At 40.8% G+C, this 21,430-nt stretch overlaps 1 protein-coding gene across 3 annotated transcripts; it reads left to right on the top strand.

Annotated features, from left to right (window-relative positions):
* Positions 1–656: 656 nt before the first annotated feature.
* On the top strand, positions 657–19,732 carry FEM1C (fem-1 homolog C). 3 transcript variants are annotated; one of them, XM_074569814.1, is made up of 3 exons: positions 657–793; positions 1,431–2,164; positions 17,181–19,732. In XM_074569814.1, exons 2-3 carry the CDS (start codon positions 1,621–1,623, stop codon positions 18,488–18,490), a joined length of 1,854 nt encoding a protein of 617 aa, XP_074425915.1. In that variant the 5' UTR covers positions 657–793; positions 1,431–1,620; the 3' UTR covers positions 18,491–19,732. The 3 variants fall into 3 exon arrangements, with proteins under 3 accessions (XP_074425915.1, XP_074425916.1, XP_074425917.1); XM_074569815.1 differs by having other exon boundaries at positions 659–752; XM_074569816.1 differs by lacking the exon at positions 657–793 and adding an exon at positions 954–1,075.
* Positions 19,733–21,430: the final 1,698 nt, after the last annotated feature.

Raw genomic sequence — 21,430 nt, 5'->3', positions numbered from 1 at the left:
TGAGGTTTGCAGGCAAAACAATCATCTGCCTATGGACCGTCTTGCAAGGGGACAAACAGCAACCCAGGCTATGATATATTGCTTCTGTGCATAAAACTGCGAATTTAACTGTTTTCTCTATTATTTTTTTGGTTGTTTGTTTTTTTTTTTTTTTTGTGGGGGCGGGTGGGAGGCTACTCGATTGCGTTGCAAACTGATGTCCAAATTACTGCCCGCGGATCTTCTCCCAAGTTTGTTTCTGCATATGGCGCCCCTCCTTTCCCAGGTTTGCTGGTAACACACCTGATTGTGAGAGAAGCTTCATTCCCTTGCAAAAAATCGGGCATTTTACCCAAAATTTATGAACTAACGAGGCATATATATTAGGTATGTGTTGTCTCATGGGTTCCTCGAGTCGGGGGGGGCCAGCACAACCAGCTCCGAAGACTCGGAATAAGCCCCGATCCCTCCCCTCCTCCCCCCGCCCCGCGCTATAGCGGGGTGCGGCGCGGGGCGGGCGGGAGAGCCCTGGGCCGCCCCCTAGCGGCCGCCTGCCGCCTTAAACTTCGCCTTTGAGCGGCGGCGTAGTCCCGCCCCCAACCCCCTCTGCGAGTGGCTGGAGGGCGCCCGCGCCCTTCTCTGATTGGTCCCGGCCGCGCCCAGGAGGCTACGTCACGCCGCGCCCCGGGCCGGTTCTGGGTGGCGGGGGCTGGCTGTCATGGAGGAGCTGAACCGGGCGCGGGAGGCGGCGGCGGTAGGCTCTTCCCTGTGAGGTCAGCTGCGGCGGGAAGGGGGCCGATAGCGCCCCGGGAAGGTAACCCGTAGCCCGGTGGCCCTTTCTGGCCGGCTGCGGGCGGGCGGGCGGGCGGGGAGGCCGGGGCGGGCCGCGAGGGAGCCGGGAGCGGGTTTGGGGCCCTGGAGGTGGGAGGGCGGAGGGGAAGGGGCTGGCTCTGAGGAGGGGCGGCAGGCCTCAGGGCGGACTGAGGGTGGCCGTGAGGTAGCGGGCAGGCTCAGGCTCTCCTGAAAGCCTGAGACTCGGACGAAGCGCGGCGGCCGGGTCCTGCGTCGCCTTCCCCGCCTGGCTTTGCCCCGTGGGGTGCGTGTCTCCTTGGGGGAGCGGGGCGGGGGGGATTGGAGGGGAGTTCTTTCCTTAGACTGCGCCTCAAAGGCAACCGGGGGTACCGCTCGTAACGTTTTAAGGGAGGAGAGGAATTTTCTGCGGCTGGTATGGATAACACGCTGGTAGGATGAGGCCCCTCTGCCCCCCCTTCCCCCCCCCGCAACAGCTTTCCTCAGGGGGTACCGCGCAGCCCGGGGAGTCCCAAGGAAGGCAGCTGGGCGTCAGTGCACCGCAGCAGCGAGTTGTTTGGGTATAGCTGTAGAAAAACACAGTTGCAGCTACTCGTTTGCCAAGTAGGAGGTGAAAACATCCAGAATTCTTTCTCTTGCAGATTTATAGCAAGCACAGCCTGTGCTTTGTCAGGACACTGTTCAGAATCTCCATGTTGTCCCGTCTAGACAAAAAAAGTGATCTGAGAAGAAGCTGGGGACATTGTGTTTGGGCTGTGCGTTTCCAGTAAGCTTTCGACTCTGGAAAAAGGCAGGCGTGTATCCTTCAAGAAGCAGAGAGGTACAGACTAAATGGATCTAAAGACAGCAGTGTTCAACGCAGCTCGTGATGGCAAGCTGCGGCTCCTTTCCAAGTTACTGGCAAGCAAAACAAGAGAAGAGGTAGCCCTACTGATGTCAGAGAAAACCAATGGTGCCACACCACTTCTGATGGCAGCCCGTTATGGCCACCTTGACATGGTGGAATACTTGTTGGACCATTGCTCTGCGTCAATAGAAGTTGGTGGTTCGGTGAATTTTGATGGCGAGACCATTGAGGGGGCTCCGCCGTTATGGGCAGCATCAGCTGCTGGCCACTTGAAGGTGGTTCAGTGTCTGTTAGATCATGGTGCGTCTGTCAACAATACAACTCTGACAAATTCAACACCACTTAGAGCTGCCTGTTTTGATGGTCACTTGGAAATAGTAAAATATCTTGTGGAGCACAAAGCAGACCTGGAAGTATCAAACCGTCATGGGCATACGTGCTTGATGATCTCATGTTACAAAGGCCACAAAGAAATTGCTCAGTATTTACTTGAAAAAGGAGCTGATGTTAACAGAAAAAGTGTTAAAGGTAGGTGAATTTTTTCACTTTTCTTGGGGTAAGTAGGGGTAAAATTGATCATTTGCTGGTCTTAAGGAGGCTGATGTCAAAAAATATTCTTCTGGTCTCATAAAGTGGATAAGTAGGACATGAAGTGAATTTAGTTGTTTTTACTGTGTTGTTTTTTTTTTTTTCCAACATACTCCTTTGTTAATATGGGCTGTGTAATTTCATCCCAAATGGATATATTTTAATCATAAAGCCCTAATTCTTAAAAAAGCATGATCATATGAAACATCACATTCATGCATGCGTGAAAAGGTAATGAACTTGCTGAGAACTCTTTATAGTAGGTTGGTGTAGCAACATATTCAAATATACGAGCATATATTCTTGTTTTTCATACTGTTTCTTAACGAACCCAATATGCTGCACATAAAACTGACCTATGACAATAAGGCTAGTCCAAGGAAAGATGCATAAAGGTGAAAAATGCTTTTCTACATTAGAAATTAATAACCACTTTGCATTTCACCCTCCTCTCCTCCCAAATTCTTGAATAATTTTGGACCTTTTTTCAGTGTTAGTAAACAAAAAACATGTATTAGGATTAAAGAAATGAAGCTGCGGGTGACAGTGATCCCAACAGAAGGACTTCAGTGATGCACAGATAGCAAAGGGCATCTCTTCACCCCGGTTTGCAGTTAACCTGGTGTTACCATTCGAAGTGAAGATTTCTGTCAGTTTTGTTGTGATTGTAATTATGTGGACCTCTTGGTTTAACCATTGGGGTGTTTTTATTACATCTCAAATTTGTATGCGGAGTCTGATATTTGCCTGAAAAGCATACCAATTATTTCACGTTACAGTTAATGTTTATCACACTGAACCAGGATTGTGTTTCAGCGGCTTATTTTTAAATATGTATATATATTACTAATCTGCTAATAAGCCTTTTGTAGTGTAATACTTCCACTGCCTGCTTCTAGCTAATTACATTTGTAACAGGATACTGTACTTTACAGTTATTTCTTCTTAAAGTATATTTTGTATCTAGATTATTGTACGATACTGGTAAATGACAAATATGAGAGTAATTTTTGGAAAAGCTGTTCAGTTAAATATGCCATTTTTCAGCAAATCATGCAGATATGTGGGTTTAATGTAAAGAAAGCTAAACTACAGATTTGTCATAGAGGTGGGTAGACCAAAATAAATCTTCCTTTGTAAGGATTTAAGGTTGCTTATGAATCATCATGGACTTGTGATAGGATAAAAATGTCATTTTTCTAGAGAGGGTTCTTGGAATAACAAGCTAAATATAAAGTGTGTATTGTTTTTTAGTTTTAAACCAATCACTTGATATGATGGGTATGAACAGAGCAGTGCTGTTAAATGTCTGATGTAACAGAGGAGAAGATATATCTCTGCAGCTCTCTTTCCCCTCATTTTCTGTTAGTGGAGTAGGCTTTACTTTATTGGTCCCTATAATTCACTTGTGCATTAGTGTTATTTGCCTTCGTTTAAATGACTAGGTGGCAGCCACATGCTCCTGAGGATTTTCTCAGTGCTCTCAGTTTCTCTATTATCTTAATTCCTTCTTCTCTCTGCTTCCTTTAGTTTCTGTGTAACTCGCAACTAGGCACATGAGCATAACTGATCCTTATTAAAATTAAAAAAAAGTCAGATTGGATACATTTTAGCTCATAAAAATTCATTTTTTTCTTTGAACTGCCATGTGTACAGGTGGATGTGTGTACATAATATTTCTCAGTTATCGGTCAAGTACGGCGTGCCTTTTTGTATGTGGAAGTCTGCTCTGATATGACACAAGCATACTTTTTCTTTTTGACATCTTAAAACAGTTTGACCTCTGAAGTTATTTAATAAGCAGTGGTGAGGTACAAGAAGAGAAAGTACTATAAACCCTGAAAGTGAAAGTCAGTTGTGGAAGGGCAGAAGACCCGAGCAAAACTGGTAGCCCTAAGTATTGCAGTAGCATGGGTATTGCAGTGGCTGAGGCTCAACGACTAACCTTTTGAGCTTTGTTTTGCAAGAATACTCAGTAGCTATTAACTTCAAAATTAGTATTTCCAACAGCATTCATTCTACATTGTCACATTCCACCTCAAAGCCTTTTATTTTCAGTTTCTACTCCTCCCTGCTGTGTACTGAATGGCTGATAGAATGTATCTACGCTTGTACTAGGAAGATACAGAGAACCTGAGTGCTTTGCTCTTGAGTAGTAAAAGTTGTTGCTGTCCTTGTATCTGAACTCTTTTTAGATAGGCCCCTTCCTGGGCCGTGTATGGAGAAGCCTATTGTTCTGTGTAAGATGTAAAAGCTTTAGTTACTGTAAATTTTGCTGCATTTAGAATTACAGTGGTCCTTGTAAGAACAAAAGTACCTAACTTCAGTAGTGGTGCTATTGTGGGAGATTACCATAGATTCTTTTCCAGATATTATTCTTAAAACCATGGGGGCAGAATTACTTGAACTATTCCTTGTGGTTTTCCACTGGATTTTCCTATTGCAAAGTAGAACTTTATTCATATTTTAAAAACCAGGAAAATCTAAAGCTGGGAATAATACAAAAGAGTTTGGAAGTGTTAAAAGTTTCAGGGAAAAATACAAATACTTTGAGATGAGAAAATAGCTAAGTTCACAGGCATCTAAAAGTCAGGGTGGCAACTGAGGCAGAGTATGAAAGAGCAGGTGAAAACGTGCTAAAATTCTGCTTCTAAAATACAGACAGAATCCCACACTCCGATTTGGATTACAGAAATTCAGAATGCAGAGGTTCTTGAAAGACAGCTGTGTAAGGGCAAAAGTACAGCTAGGAGATGATTAAGACGTTCATAAAGACTTCAGAGTCTGAGTCAGATAAGATGCTACACCCAGGTAAAGTGTAGGTCTGACACTGTCTCACAGGAGATGGTGGTGAAGGAAGAGGTAACAAGAAGTTTTGGGTAGGTGAGGGCTATACTGTGAAAGATGGCTAAAGGTTCTGAATTTAAAGTACAAGCCTGTTTTACAGATCCAAACTTTCACAATTTCCTGAGACTTTTATGAAGCACATAGGCAACACAGATGTAAACAAAGGATTTTTTTAAAAAACATTTTATGTTACATGAACGGTGTTAGTGAGGGGGAAAAATTGATACCTGGGCTAAGAAGGGTGGAATTTTTTCTCTGAGAATTGTGGAAAACAGCGAATGTATCTGTAGATATCTCTTTTTCTTTTTTTTTTTTTTTTGGTAGAAAAGCAAAAAGCAGCCAAAGTGAGTTAATTCACCACTGTATTCCTAATTCAGAATCTTCTCCAGTCTGTTCCTCCTGGTTTAAGAAGCTGCATATTAAAAATGACAAAGTTTTCACTGGTATAAAATACTATCTCAAATGTTATTTCCAAAAACAAAACAAAAAAACCCTCTTAAGACTTAAAGATCTTAAAGCTTTTATGCTGCTCTTAAAGGAGGAACAGTGTGGATAATGCTAGAGTAGCAGAAACCTGAGTTTTCAGGAGGAGGTAGAACCCTGGAACTAAACCTGAAGTGAAGCACAGACCTACCGTTGTGCTGGATGAGGAGGATGTTCTGTGTGTCGGCTGCAGGCAGTTTTCTGTTCTGCTGCATTGCAAAGTCTGCCAATGATCTGTCATTAGAGTGGTGCTCCCTTACCATGTTCAGAATAGACCTCTGGAATCTTGAACAGTGTTTCACTGGTGGCCTTCTATGCACAGTCTTCATTTGGCTGCTGTGTGTGGGGAGGGAAATAATTACTCTTGTAGTTCAGGTGGTAGCAGTCTTTGGGCCTTCAGATTATAGATTTGGTCTCTCTTGGGGATATTCCTGGGGCTGTGTTTGTTGGATTTTGTATTTAAAATAAAATATTTCACATCATTGGCCCAATAAAATTATTTTGCATGCAAACAATTTTAAAGGGAACTTATACTTCTGTTCTAACTCAAGACAGATACTTAGATCTTGTGTTCTGAAAATTAGCAACGCGCGTTTTGATAACTTGTGTCATGCTTTATCTTCCTCCACCAGACTTGCTGCAATAATGGAGATTTCCTTTCCTTTCTGCAATTAACGAGTTAAATTATAGATGAAGTACACAGGTGCTAATAGCCAGGATGGTCTGAATGTAATGGTGCAGGGAGTAAGGACTCTCTTCCAAAACACCTACTTGAAAGGCAGATATTTTTCCAGAACATGGCTTGTAAGTGTTTCCATTGCTCAGCTTCTTGGTGTTTCCATTGCTCAGCTACTTGGTATGTGGTCTCTTTCTCTTCACTTCTGGTTTTTACTAGTGGTCTTCACTAACTCTGTCCCTCTTCTGTTGTTAGCAGACTCATCTGCTAGCCAAAAGCCTAATTTTCTTCCTATTGAGTATCATTAGAAGATTTCATAAGAACTACTGGAGTTAGGTGTGTGTTTAGGTGTCTTTTGAGATCTCCGCAGGAATGTTTATTTGCGAGCTGTGATTCTTTATTGTTTAGGGTCCTCCATACTACTGTAGCAGTCGGAGGGACTCATGTACTTTGAAAATGTGAAATAACACTATGATTCAGAATCTTGTTGTTCTTAGATTCCACTGGCACAGTATTTGATTAAAATAGCGTTGTAAAATAATACGGAGGATAAGGCCTGTTGACTTTACTTCCTCATTTTAGAAAGTATAGAAGCATACAGACCTCAGTCTCTATGGGTGCTGTATCAAGGTTACAGGTATAGTAGTACTATATCAGAGCTAGAGCTATTTCAGTATTGTCATTTATGTGAGATACTGCAAAGTGTAACACTCAAATCTGCTGGTAAGGGGATAAAAAAAATCTTTTACAGACTTGTCGGGCCCAAAAATAGGGGGATTAGAGAGATTCATGCTCTTTGCTCTATGATCGGTGTGGTTTAGTATGCGCTAAAAATTATTAATTTTCTCTTGCAGTAAACATTAAGGAGTCTGACAGGTTTGTTCTCTTCTGAGGTTTTGTGTCTTGTCTGCTTGCCAAGATTCATTGGGGTGGGGGGGAAAACACTGAACAAAAAGCCAAAACAAAGCTCCCTTTTTTTCCTCTTTTTTTTTTTTCACTTTGTGAATAAACCCGTGCTCTAAAAGTGTTTTGTGTCTTTTTTGTTTTGTTTGTGGTTTTTTTTTTTTGCTTTTTCGGTTGGTATTACATGGCACAGTGCACTGCATTTTGTAGATACTTTGTGTGTGATGCTGTGTGGAAACTGAACTTCAGTAGGAATGTCTGTAAATAGGGAAGGTGCAGTTTAAAGGAATAAATTCTTGAATTTCAACTACAAAGGAGTTTATGTTGAACTTAAATGATTAACAGCATGCTTTTTATTGGTAATCTTGATAATACAAACTCTCATGAGGTACTCTGGAGAGCAAGAGAGCAATTGTTCCATTACAGAATATGGAAGCTAGATTAAAATAATTTGTTGAGATTAGCAGTTCTTTGCAATTTTTACTTAATCTCTTCTTAAAGGGAAGACATACCTTTAGTTTTTGTTTGTCATGCATACTAAGTGTAGGGATGTGCTTTTCTGCACTTTTCTTATGCACTATTCTTGTTTGGATGTATGTAGCAATACTGTTTGTTTTTTTTTTTAAATCAGTAAAGCTCTTGGAAGACTTCATTACTTCAAGTGCTCTGTTAGAGTCAATGTTAGGTGAACAATGTCACTTTAAATGTGATTGATTTCATCTGTAAGGCTGCAAAAATAAATACATGCAGTTAATTTTATACACTGGTCAGCCATTTAAATTAAATCTTTTTTCTCTTATTTTTGAATATCTTGGATATGAAATCAGATTGATACTAGATTTTAATGCAAGTTTTACTACCCAGAAATTTGATCAAGTATTTTGTAAGTATTAGGAAGTGGATGTACTTAATTGGTTTTAAATCAAGTCAGATCACTTTCTGTGTCACTGCTGCTTTTTCTTTCATAGCGATGTCACAAGCTGACAGTCTATTTTGGGAGTTATTTGCTTCTGACATAGAAAGACATGGCCTGATTATGAATTTGAATGCCCACCCCCCACTCCAATAAGCTTTTGGTGACACTACATAGTTAGAGAATTAGTTCTGTGGTATGTGAAGTGTTTGTGTAACATTCATACTACTGCTAACGGAGGACTGTAACAAAAGAATAAAACACGAAGCTATGGTGTCAACTGACCATGTCTTTTTCCTTAATTTGTTTTTGCAAGACTTAGAAGTACTGGAGGTGGGGTTATTCCATTTCTTTGTTATTTTTTTTTTTTTAAAGTAGAGGAAGTTATTAGGTAGTGTCACTAGTAAAGTTTTATACAGATAGAAATGGTTTGTAAGCGGTGTTAGCAATACAGTGTAGTGGCACTCGCTTTCTAGCAGAGAAGTACTGTGACTACCAAAACACTTCCAGTCCAATTTTGTTTCTGTGCAAGAATAGCAAACCTTTCATTATTGGTTTCATATTATTTCATCAATAAATTGTAATATTAGCTAACTTCTATATTTGATGAAATTCCTGCAGATCATTTTGGAATTAAAAGTGGATTAAGAAAGTTTAATGAAACCTATTTTGAAATAATTGTTTGTGCCTTTAAAAAAAATACTTTGATTTGACCAGCATCTTTGTATGTATCCCTTGGAAAACTGCCTATCAAAGTGAATGATTTTCAAATTACTTTTGCTTATTTTTAGCCTTTTTCCTTTTTAATACAGCAGTAGATACAATGTTGACTCACAGTTTGTTACTGAATAAATGATGTTATAGAAATTGAATTAACTGCTGAATTATGTTCAGCCATTGTTTATTCCTGTCACTGTAGACGATATAGTGTTTTTGAAATGGATGAGTTAGTTCACAGAATAACAGTTTATCTGCTATACATATTTGAACTCTTCAATTCCTGGCCAATATGTGGAACATAAACTTTGAATTAGGTATTAAGGCCATTGCCATGTTTTCTTACAAGTTTTTCCTGAAATTTAACACTTGATTCTTAGTAGGTGTAGGTGGCTGTTAATTTTGTTAATTCTTAAGGTTAGGGTTTATGGTTTTTGAAGTTGGCAGCTCTCAACTATCTGTCTCCCCATGCCCACTTTTAGTCTATGGAAACTTGTTTTTTTACCATGTATCCTTCCCACTGCTGTACCTGTACTATCCAGTCAAACTCTGAAGTGAGGTGCAGCCACTAAAAATTAGTGGTGATGGCCTTCCTTTGTTAGTTTGTACATGGCTTAAAGTAACCATGGTTATTTTAACTCTAAGGGCTACCACAATATAAGTAGCTAAAAAATTACACTACTTTTGATATGCTGTCAGTAACAGCTGTTTAAGCCTAAGTCAGTAATAGTAATACAAATAAAAAACATAATTTTTTAAAAAAGGATGATAACCATTTGGACGGAGTAGTGAAATTCCTTGGAGTCTTAGTGCATTTCCACATCTTCTGCATAGCTGCATTGTAAATTAATGACATACAGACTGTTGGATTGGACCTGAATTTACCGAGACAATGGCCAAGCTTAATTTGTGTGGATTTTTTTCAGTATTAATGTGTCATAGCATATATGCCTGGCAATTGATAACAGGGCGTCAAAGCAGCATTCATGTGATGGATCCATGTGATGGATCTACAATGTGAAATATGAATAGCTGCCATTGGTCGTATTGTCAAGGCCAGCAAAATGTATCTTAATAGTTGTGAAGCAATAGTAATAACTTTAGTGTTACTAATACCTTTTCGTTTATTTATCTTTAATATGCTTTTGTGTAACGACTTTTTAAATATCTTAAAATAATGACCTGAAGGTAGAAAATAAGTGCTAAATCCAGTGTTTTGGAGGTCTGCTGTGAGGACAGAATATGGACTTGAATACACCCAGAAGTGGCTGTAATTACTGGTGGCACAGCCAACACGCAGATGCGTGGGATGGAACAGAGGGATGAAACAAGGAAAGACAAGGCTGCCTTGGAATTAAACCTGGCTAGGGATGTCAAGCTCAACAGGAAGGCCTTCTACAAGTATATTGGAAGCAAAAGGAAGACCAGAGAAGTTGTGGGCCCACTGTTGAATGAGACAGGAGCCATGGTGATGGAGGAAGCAGAGAAGGTGGAGTTACTGAATGCCTTCTTTGCTTTGGACTTTGCTGCTCGGCCCAGCCCTCAGGAGTCCCAGGCTTCGGGAAAAGTAACGGGGAAAGAAGAAGACTTCCTCTGGGTTGAGGAGGATTGAGTGAGGGATCAATTAGATATTCACAAGTCCATGGGCCCCTATGGGATGCCCCCGAGAGTGCTGAGGGAGCTGGCAGAAGTCATTGCTGGGCCGCTCTCCATCATCTTTGAAAGGTCTGGGAGAACAAGCGAGGTGCCTGAGGACTGGAGGAAAGCCAATGTCACTCCAATCTTCAAAAAAGGCAAGAAGGAGGAGCCGGGGAACTACAGGCCGGTCAGCCTCACCTCCATCCCTGGAAAGATGATGGAACAGCTCATTCTGGGTGTCATCTCAAGGCATGTGGAGGAAAAGAAAGCTATCAGAAGTACTCAACGTGGATTCACCAAGGGGAAATCATGTCTGACCAATCTGATAGCCTTCTGTGATGGCGTGACTGGATGGATAGATGAGGGAAGGGCAGTAGATGTGGTCTACCCTGACTTAAGCAAGGCGTTTGACACGGTCTCCCACAGCATCCTCATAGGGAAGCTTAGGAAGTGTGGGTTAGATGAATGGACAGTGGGGTGGATAGAAAACTGGTTGAAAGACAGAGTTCAGAGGGTTGTGATTAGGGGCACAGAGTCTAGTTGGAGGTCAGTGATGAGTGGTGCTCCCCAGGGGTCAGTACTGGACCCAGTCCTCTTCAATATATTCATCAATGACCTGGATGAGGGGATAGAGTGCACCCTCAGCAAGTTTGCTAATGACACAAAGCTGGGGGGGTGGCTGGCACACCAGAAGGCTGTGCCACCATACAGAGAGACCTGGACAGGTTGGAGATTTGGGCAAAGAGGAACCTTATGAAATTCAACAAGGGCAAGTGTAGGGTGCTGTACCTGGGGAGGAACAACCCCATGCACCAGTACAGTTTGGGGGCTGACCTGCGGGAGAGCAGCTTGGTGGGGAGTCCTAGTGGACAACAGGATGACCATGAGCCAGCAATGTGCCCTTGTGGCCAGGAAGGCCAATGGCACCCTGGGGTGCATCAAGAAGAGTGTGGCCAGCAGGTCGAGGGAGGTCATCCTCCCCCTCTACTCTGCCCTGGTGAGGATGCACCTGGAGTACCGTGTCCAGTTCTGGGCTCCCCGGTTCAAGAGGGACAGGGAACTGCCGGAGAGGGTGTAGTAAAGGGCTACCAAGATGATTAGGGGATTGGAACACCTCTCTTTAGGAGGAAGGGCTGAGGGATTTGGGTCTCTTCAGTCTGGAAAAAAGAAGACTGAGGGGGGGGATCTTATCAACACTTATAAATACTTAAAGGGTGGGTGTCAGGAGGATGGGGCCAGGATCTTTTCAGTGGTGCCCAGCGGCAGGACAAGAGGTAATGGGCACAAACTTGAGCACAGGAAGTTCCACCTAAACATGAGGAGGAACTTCTTTACTTTGAGGGTGGCAGAGCACTGGAACAGGTTGCCCAGAGGTGGTGGAGTCTCCTTCTCTGGAGATATTCAAAACCTGCCTGGATGCATTCCTGTGCAACCTGCTCTAGGTGAGCCTGCTCTGGCAGGGGAGTTGGACTAGATGATCTCCAGAGGTCCCTTCCAACCCTATGATTCTGTGCATCTGGTTTTGCCTTCATCACTGAGTGCAGAAGTGCAGATGGTCTGAGGAACCCGACAGCCTTTAGTTCTGGACTGACTGCTGTAGTTGCATTTTTACTAGGCTTTGTCCAGCATAGCAAGAAGACTTACAATGTATGTATGTTGGCAAGCTTGTGTATTTATCTGCTTTTGACACCTTCCCATCTGAGGAATTTAAAGGTCTCATGTTCATCAGTATTGAGGTATTGGCAATTTTCTGGTCTGATGTGTGATAAGGACAGAGGGAATTATAGTTGAGAAACTATGCATGTCAAATATGCCAAACTTCACATATATTTGGTTAAATCTATTCCTGTGATTGGAAGTTTTGTTGGTCTTGGTAGAGACTGTAGTGTGTCCAGACTGACTGCACTCTATTAGTGATAAAGTACTTAAGGTATTAAAGATTAAAAATCACATACCATTTTATGAACTGATTTAGCTTTGTGAATCTTGATCTAACAGATAATTTCAGGTGACACTTTGTGTCAGGGTGTCTTTCTCAGCTTGCTTACTAGCAAATTATAGTAAAATCACTGGCCACTATTCAGAAGCGTTTCAGGAAAGGAATATTTTTGCCTTAAGTTCACTGTCTGTTAATGAAAGAATCTGATATTTTCTGTGGTGGTATTTTGGGGGTTTTTTTTTTAAGGTTTGTAACTGGCACTTAAAATAGCAGTTGTGGGACAAAATATGTTCATAGCTCTGCTATAATTGCAAAAAAAACTTTAAACTTGAGTCGTATCCTTTTGAAAATAACTTTTTACACATCTTTTCTATGAATTTGATTAGTGTGTCAGCTAAATTTTGGTATCTGATGATGAGCCTGGACTGAGCCATAGTTTGTCCTGAATAACTGCTGCTCCTTACCACTCTTCTTCTGGATGCTGGGATTGAGAGCAATAAAGAGTTCGTGAAATGTGCTGTTGGTTCTTCTTCAGATGGTCCACGAAGAAGTTTGAGGAAGAACCAGCAGACCAATAATACGTGTAAAGTTTTGAGAAGTGAAAGGCTGGAAGAGAAAGAGTGAGGAGGAGATGATTGAGGTACTAGTGGGGAAGCCAACGCCAAATGCCTGGTGCCTATTAGAAAATTGTTATCTAAACAGACTATGAGTCTCTCCATACTTCTTTTTGTGCATACCGAAACTTACAAAAGCATTGAATGAACCTTTCTTGCCTCGTGGATGGTCAACAGAAGACAAAAGAAAGTTACTACATGATAGTCTGCTAGTTCAAAACACAGAATAGAGGTCTACGTTGTAGACTTCTAAGGTGTATGGTTCTGCTGGTGACAAGTGGGTATTGAATTTAGAGAACAGTTGTTATGGCTTGACCATCAATGCGTGCTTGCAGCCCAGAAAGCCAACTGCATCTTGGGCTGCATCGAAAGAAGCATAGCCAGCAGATCAAAGGAGGTGATTCTCCCTCTCTGCTCTGCTCTCATGAGGCCCCACCTGGAGTACTGCATCCAGCTCTGGGGCCCTCAATATAGGAGGGATATGGACCTATTGGAGCAAGTCCAGAGGAGGGCCATGAAAATGATCAGAGGGCGGGAGCACCTCTCCTCTGAAGACAGGCTGTGAGAGTTGGGGTTGTTCAGCCTGGAGAAAAGGCACCAGGGAGACCTTATAGCAGCCTTTCAGTACTTAAAGGGGCCTAAAGAAAAGATGGGGAGGGACTCTTTATCAGAGACTATAGCATTAGGACAAAGGGTAAGGGTTTTAAGCTGGAAGAGGGGAGATTTAGATTAGCTGTTAGGAAGAAATTCTTTACTCTGAGGGTGGCGAGGTGCTGGAACAGGTTGCCCAGGAAAGTTGTGAATGTCCCGTCCCTGGAAGTGTTCAAGGCCAGGCTGGATGGGGCTTTGAGCAACCTGGTCTAGTGGGAGGTGTCTCTGCCTATGGCAGGGACTTGGAACTGGAAGATCTTTAATTTGAAGCATTCTGTGATTCTATGACCTGATATTTCTGAATTTTGCTTTTGTGGTTTTTCTTTGACTTTATATCATCTTACGATGTCTTGTTAGAAAGAAGTTAAATGTGCTATGAAGTCACATATGTAAAAGCTAGATGATGTCAAAATTATTTGTATAGACATATATCAGGTTCTTATAATTGAAATTAAAATTGAACAAATTTCATATTTCTGAAGCATATTTAATAACTATGAATCTTGTTTCCGTATATACATAGACACATACTGACTTCAAATGTTTTGCTTTTGAATTTGTCCTATTTAAGACAGTGTAAACAATGTTATTAGCAGAAAGACTTTACCTCCATTTTAGCTTTAATTTATTTCTATACAGTGTTCAGCTTTTAATTTGATTTGAGTTTCACTAGCTAAATATCCTAGTTAAAGATTGGAGACCTCTGTGTTTATACTCTAGTATAAACATTCTGGAGGTCAGAGCCTGGAAAAAAGAGAATTCGAATATATATAGATAAGTAGAAGCTGTTTAGATCAGTAGACTGTATATCTAGAAGTACACACTTATCCCAAACATGAGCTGGATATTTCAAGAGTACTGCTTTGTTTCCTAACCCACCATAGTTCTATTGGATACTAGAAATACAATAGCAAAGTACACTGTAAATGGCTGTCTTGTTGGCATTAAAAAAGAAAAAAAGCCTACCAAAATGAAAATAAGGAAGTTTCATGAAACTTCTCTCTTAACTTTTAAAAGCCAAATCTGATGACTATGAATGGACAGAGAACCCTTAGAAAAGGTCTCATTTGTGAATGTGGAAACTTGCTGACAGTGTAACACACACTGATGATCTGATGGGCAGTTAACTGGAATTTGCAGGGCTAGCAATGTAAGAAATCTTAATTGGGGGTGGGGGGGTGGCGTGTGATTTTACATGGGTGTTCTGTTTATAATTTACGTATTAATTTAGTGGGAGGCTGAAAAGTTACTGAACCTGAATCTGTAGTATGTGCAATATATTATAAAGAACAAGATAGATTTAAATTGTGTAATTTTAAAAGCAGTCAACCACTTAGAGAGTTTGTTATGTTGGAAGGGAACCAGAAGAGTTTGTTTCCATCTTTTTCCTTTTCTTCCAGTAAAGTGCTCATATTTGAAGTTAAGCAAAATTTTAATCTAGTTGACGCCTAATAGTTAAATATTTAACTGTGGTGTCCAATGCTTGCTTTCTCACTTTCTGTGAGTAAGGTTTTCAAGCAGATAGCACTAGTGCTTACTAGAAATTTCCCCACGTGCTGTTAGAACCAGAGTGCCTTTAAATAAAAGACTGTGCAATGTCATGCTAATGAGAAATAATCTGCGTGAAAATGATAATACACTTATAAGATAGATGGCTGCATGTTGTGTATTGAAGGCATTATTTTCTTCTTGGCTTTGGGAATCCTAAACAGAGGAGCAGAGGGATTAATGTGGGACTTCAGGATAAATATCTAAGAAAGCATTAAGAATAGTTTGTCTGGGTATATAGATGTGCTTGACAAAATATCCAGCTCCCTCAGAATATACTGGCAGTCTCAAATGCCACAGCTGAGATGAAGGGCCTGTTGTGAGGGATCGTATTTTCCATTGTGTAGAATTATTGCTTCAAAACTTGTAAATCAAAAGGGTTGGCAGACGGAGAGAGGAAGAGGTATAGCATAGAGGCAAACAAAGACGATGTTGAGTTAGCCCAGCTTTAATTATCATACAGATATCATTATTTTTTAATCATTGCTGGAGATAGGGAGGAAGGGAAATCTGACAAGAGAAGAAGGGAAAAGTGAAACAACGTGGAGATAGCAAGCTTAAGTTTCTGTTTTGTACTTGAAAGCAGATACAAAATCTCTTATGGAATGGATATTTCAGTTGGAAGGGACCTACAATTGTCATCTAGACCAACTGCCCAACTCCTTCAGGGCTGACCAAAAGTTAAAATATGTTATTAAGGGTATTGCCCAAATGCCTCTTAAACACTGAGAGGCCTGGGGCACCAACCGCTTCTGTAGGAGGCCAGTTCCAGTGTTTAACCACCTTCCCAGTAAAGAAATCTTTCCTAATGTCCAATCTGAAACTCTCTTGCCTCAGCTTTGAACCATTCCCAGGCATCCTGTCGCTGGATCTCAGTGAGAAGAGGTCAGCACTTCCCTCTCCCCTTGCCCTCCTCAGGAAGCTGTAGAGAGCAGTGAGGTCACCCCTCAGCCTCATTTTCTCCAAACTAGATACACCCAGAGTCCTCAGAGGGCATGTCTTCCAGACCTTCCACCAGCTTTGTTGCCCTCGTCTGGATGAATTCAAGGACCTTCACATCCTTCTTAAATTGTGGGGCCCAGAACTGCACACAATACTCAAGATGAGGTTGCACCAATGCTAAGTACAGCAGGGTAGTTGCCTTTCTTGATCAGCTGGCCATGCTGTGTTTGATGCACCCCAGAATGCGGCTTGCCCTCTTGGCTGCCAGGGCACACTGCTGACTCCTACTGAGTCTGCTGTTGACCTGCACCCCCAGATCCCTTTCTGCAGGGCTGCTCCACAGCCACTCCTCTCACAATTTATACTTGTGCCCAGTGTAACTCAATCCCAGGTGCAGAATCTGGCATTTGTTCTTGTTAGATTTTATGCCATTGATGATTTCCCAATGAGAGAGTCAACAGCACCTCCCAGTTTGGTATCATCAGCAAACTTGCTAATGATGCATTCAATTCCTGCATCCACATCATTGATATTGAACAGAACTGACCTTAGGAACACTGGCCAGTTTCAACTCTGAGCTTTGGCTTTTTTTGTCTTCTCACTGCATATATGAACCACAGCTCTGTAATTTTCCTGAGAAGCCTGGCCTTGCTTCCAGAGATGGTACAATTTCTTTTTCCTCTTGACCTCCATGAGGAGCTCCCTTTTCGGCCAAGCTGGTCTTCTGGCCCACTGTTTTGACTTCTGACACAATGGAATTGCCTCATCCTGTGCTTATATGTGGTGGACAATTCTCTTTTAATGCTGTTGCCTTTTTTTTTTTTAATAACGAGACAAAAATGTCCTTAAAACCTGTTTAATTCTTTCAGGCAATAATATCAAGCATTTTGATTTGTATAGCCGCCTGGCAGTCTTGATATTTAATCATATCTTGAATATTTTGACTTGTTATTGAAGCCTTTCATAGTTCATAGGCATCAAAACAGTTGTTTTTTGAGCTGGTAATGTTTGGGTGTGTTTACCTATTTTTTTATTATTCTCTTTTTTTAATTACGACTTGTGTAATTGTGTTTCTTCTCTTGCAGGAAACACCGCGTTACATGACTGTGCGGAATCTGGAAGTCTGGAGATCATGAAGATGCTTCTGAAGTATTGTGCTAAAATGGAAAAGGATGGTTATGGAATGACTCCCCTTCTGTCAGCTAGTGTGACAGGCCACACAAATATTGTTGACTTTCTGACCCAGCATGTACAAACCAGTAAGGCTGAGCGCATAAATGCTCTGGAACTCCTAGGAGCAACATTCGTGGACAAAAAGAGAGATCTGCTTGGTGCTTTGAAATACTGGAAGCGAGCTATGGAAATGAGATACAGCGATAGGACTAATATCCTGAGCAAACCTGTGCCACAAACACTAATTATGGCGTATGATTATGCTAAAGAGGTAAACAGCTCAGAAGAGCTAGAAAATCTTATTGCAGACCCTGATGAAATGAGAATGCAAGCACTATTAATTAGAGAGCGTATTCTTGGCCCTTCTCACCCAGACACATCCTACTATATTAGATACAGAGGTGCTGTCTATGCAGACTCTGGAAACTTCAAGCGTTGCATCAACTTATGGAAATATGCTTTGGACATGCAGCAGAGCAATCTTGATCCACTGAGCCCTATGACAGCCAGCAGCTTACTATCATTTGCTGAACTTTTCTCTTTCATGCTGCAAGATAGGGCAAAAGGCCTGCTAGGCACTACTGTCACATTTGATGATCTCATGGGTATACTGTGCAAAAGCGTTCTTGAAATAGAAAGGGCCATGAAACAAACCCAGTGTTCTCCTGATCCAATACAGCTGAACAAAGCCCTTACCATCATTTTGCATTTAATTTGCTTGTTGGAGAAAGTACCTTGCAGCTCAGAACAGGAGCATTTTAAGAAGCAGACCATTTACAAGTTTCTTAAGCTTCAGCCAAGAGGGAAGAATAACTTCAGTCCGCTTCATCTTGCTGTTGACAATAATACCACATGTGTGGGTCGCTACCCAGTTTGTAAATTCCCCTCTCTACAAGTTACTGCTATCCTGGTGGAATGTGGTGCTGATGTAAATGTCAGAGACTCTGATAACAACAGTCCATTACACATTGCTGCACTGAACAACCATCCAGACATCATGAATCTTCTTATCAAGTCAGGTTCACACTTTGATGCTACAAACTCACATAAACAAACTGCTAGTGATTTGCTGGATGAGAAGGAAATAGCAAAAAATTTAATCCAGCCCATAAATCATACTACGTTGCAGTGTCTTGCTGCTCGTGTAATAGTGAATCATAACATATCCTATACAGGGCACATCCCTGAAAAACTAGAGAACTTTGTTTTGCTCCATAGATGATAGTATGGAGTCCCAGAGTACTGTTTTTGAAGCACGACTTGGTGATGATGTATTCCTTGAGCACTGTTGTGATACACCAGCGTTCCCTTAGCTTGCTCCATCTTGCTCTCATTGGCTAAAGTGTTGTTAGCATCAGATCTGCAGAGTTGGTTACCCAGTATTTAATATGAATATGCCATATAATATATTTTGTGGATTATTTAGAAATGTAATGCCATATTTAGACTCTAAAAATTGTCTGCCAAAGGCTTGTCTATTCTGGTCTTATTTGCCTGTTGGGTGTTTGGGACTGAGTTGAGTATTTCCACCGATGTCTTTTTACTATAACTGTTCTGTGGATTTTATACAGTTGGAAGGTCATCTTTCTTTGATTTTGCTTGAGCATTTCTACTCTTACTCTGTTCTTTTTCTATGGACTCATTGCTAAAATGTACAAGTTGTATGGACTTGTTAACATTTGCAACTACCATAAGTGCTTTTATCTTCTCTATGCACTGGCTTAAACATGACTGTTGTGTGTGAGCATATTTCTATGCAGCACTTGGCCAATTTCAACTTAAATGCCAGTTTTGTTTTGCAGTTTGTTTGGAGCTCTTTTGAGAATGCTGTCTTCATAGCATGATGAATTTTGGAGTTACTTATCAGCTCTCCAAATTTGGATTTGATTTTTTTGACTGCTGTATCTGAGGTTGCTTTCCTATTGATCCTCTGGAAATTTGTCCTAAATTTGGGAGAAGAAAATCTCGCTTTTTCTCATCGTAGTCCACTTGAACTTTAAATCTGAAAATCGTTTTATTGCATTGTGCAGTTGGGGAAGAGTCCTCATTATGTACAACTGACACCTTCCCCTTTGCACTAATGTCTTGCTTGTGCTGGTTATGTGACTAGATGTGAAGTTTGCTCAAAGTTTAACCTCAAACTTAATGATACACTTTAATGAGAAATAGATCAAATGTATGCTGTAGTTTAAAACTTACAAATCAACTTTAGCTACAAAAGAAACTAAAGCATGTTGGTGGCATGATGCTTATCAGTCCAGATCTAGACATCATCTAATATAGTACGTGGCTGTGTGCCAGGCTATTGGAAGTTCTGTAGCAGTGTCCTTTTTTTCTTCATTTTAAGTATCTTTATAAGTACTTGCATGGATTTTTTCATCTCTACTATGTCAGCTGTACTTAACAAAAAGCGGAAGTTCTATTGTGTATATAGCTCCTAATTAAAGTACCTATTTTTATAATACTTGCACAACAGCTTAGCTTTTGCAACAGAAAGGGCTCTTTTGACTTGATAAGAAATCTATAAATGAAGATCATAAATGTGAGTGCGATTCAGGTAATTAATATAATTCAGCACTTTACTGGTGATTAATATTAGAATTTATTATGGCACATTAGCCCTGCAAATGTCTTAAAAATTCATTTCTTTTGGATAGAATATAGTTTACTTGCAAGTGTAGTGGTCTAGCATATTGGATATTTTCGGCTTGGTGTTTCATTTCGGTGGTGGGCAGTAAGTGTACCTATGGGGTTCTTGCTCCAGAAATTCAACAAGTTGATTTAGGCCTTTGTCAGGATAGAGATATTTAGAAGCCAAATTAATTAGATAAAGGTAAAGTTGGTTTTGCGAGGGTCTTTAATGTTCTGGGTTTAGTTTCATTTTCAAGATGGTGTTGAAACACTTATTTTTTTTGTTTGTGAATTAAGTTGAGGAAGAATGTGTCTTGGGAGCATATAAGAATAGTTCTTCCTTGCTTTTGGGCTGCTTTGGGGTTCCTGTTGGTGTACAGCGTGGTGCCTACTAGCTTAGCCATTCTTACAAAAAATATGGGGATTTTTTTCAACAATAGTATGTTGAAAGCAGTGCTGTTTGTGTATTGCCGCTTTCAGACTCTGTATTTTGAAGCAACTTTCACCTGTTTGTCCCATGCCATGTCTACATTGTATGAAATTATGAGAATGAGGAAGTCCTGTTAGTTTCTCTTGCAAATACATGGGAGTAAAACTCTATTCAATTGGCTGAATCTCTCTGATTTGTAATGATTAAAAGACATGCTACTCAAATTATTTGTGAGAAAATGTAGTTTGATTTTTGATTTTATTTTTATTTTTATGCTTTTCTACTGCTCTCTAAGTAGGGCTAATCAACAAATCACACCATGCTAGAAATGACCCACGTAATACTTCAAGTTATAAAAATAATTCTTTTTCTATAGGTCACAGAGTAGGGGATTTTTAAAGTTTTATACTCTGGAATCTGTATGCTCTTTAGTGGTTTGAATTTATATTTCTGTCTTTATAACTGTCAAATATCCCGTTTAAAATTAGTTGGATGTTATTAGTCAGGAAATATAATCTAAAAATTGTTAAATGTTAGCAAATCTTTGAATGGAAACCATTCCCAAAAGAGAAGGCACATCACTATTTAGTATACATAAATCCAGTAGAAGTTGCTACAAGGAAGGCTTATTCTGTTAGCTACTCTTTAAAAACGAACCAGTTTAAAAGGTGTACTGATTTATTGTACTTATTCTGTCTAAATATCTACCGATGTGCATCAGTCCTAAAGACTGTCACCTTCATGCAGAATTTAATTTCTCGTGGTGATGAGGCCATCTGTTGAACTCTTACCTTGCCAGATACTTGGACTTAGGTGTCCAGGCAGATTGAGTTCACGCATTTAATACCACTTTCCACTTAGCCCTGTATGTTTACCCTACCCTGTTTAATTTTTCTTAATTTTAAAACAAACTAGTACAGAGCCTGTGCTGGGTGGTTAGGGTTTAGTTCAGGATTTGGTGATTGGGAACGAGGGTTGAGACAGCCGACACTGTCTGAGATGGATGTGCCACTAAGGCCTGTGCTAATGAGTAGTAGCAGTTTTGCCCCCTTGACCCCTGACTCAAACCAGTTTTGTCTCCACTTCTGTATATATAGCAAG

The sequence above is a fragment of the Larus michahellis genome, chromosome Z, assembly GCF_964199755.1.
Source record: "Larus michahellis chromosome Z, bLarMic1.1, whole genome shotgun sequence".
Lineage (NCBI taxonomy): Eukaryota > Metazoa > Chordata > Aves > Charadriiformes > Laridae > Larus > Larus michahellis.
The sequence above is the reverse complement of the archived record's forward strand: the minus strand, read 5'-3'. Positions and strand labels throughout refer to the sequence as shown.

Coding starts and splice junctions, on each gene's coding strand:
- FEM1C (XM_074569814.1), top strand. CDS start 1,621: ATGGATCTAAAGACAGCAGTGTTCAACGCAGCTCGTGATGGCAAGCTG. Junction 2,165..17,180: donor TAACAGAAAAAGTGTTAAAG/GTAGGTGAATTT, acceptor CTTCTCTTGCAG/GAAACACCGCGTTACATGAC.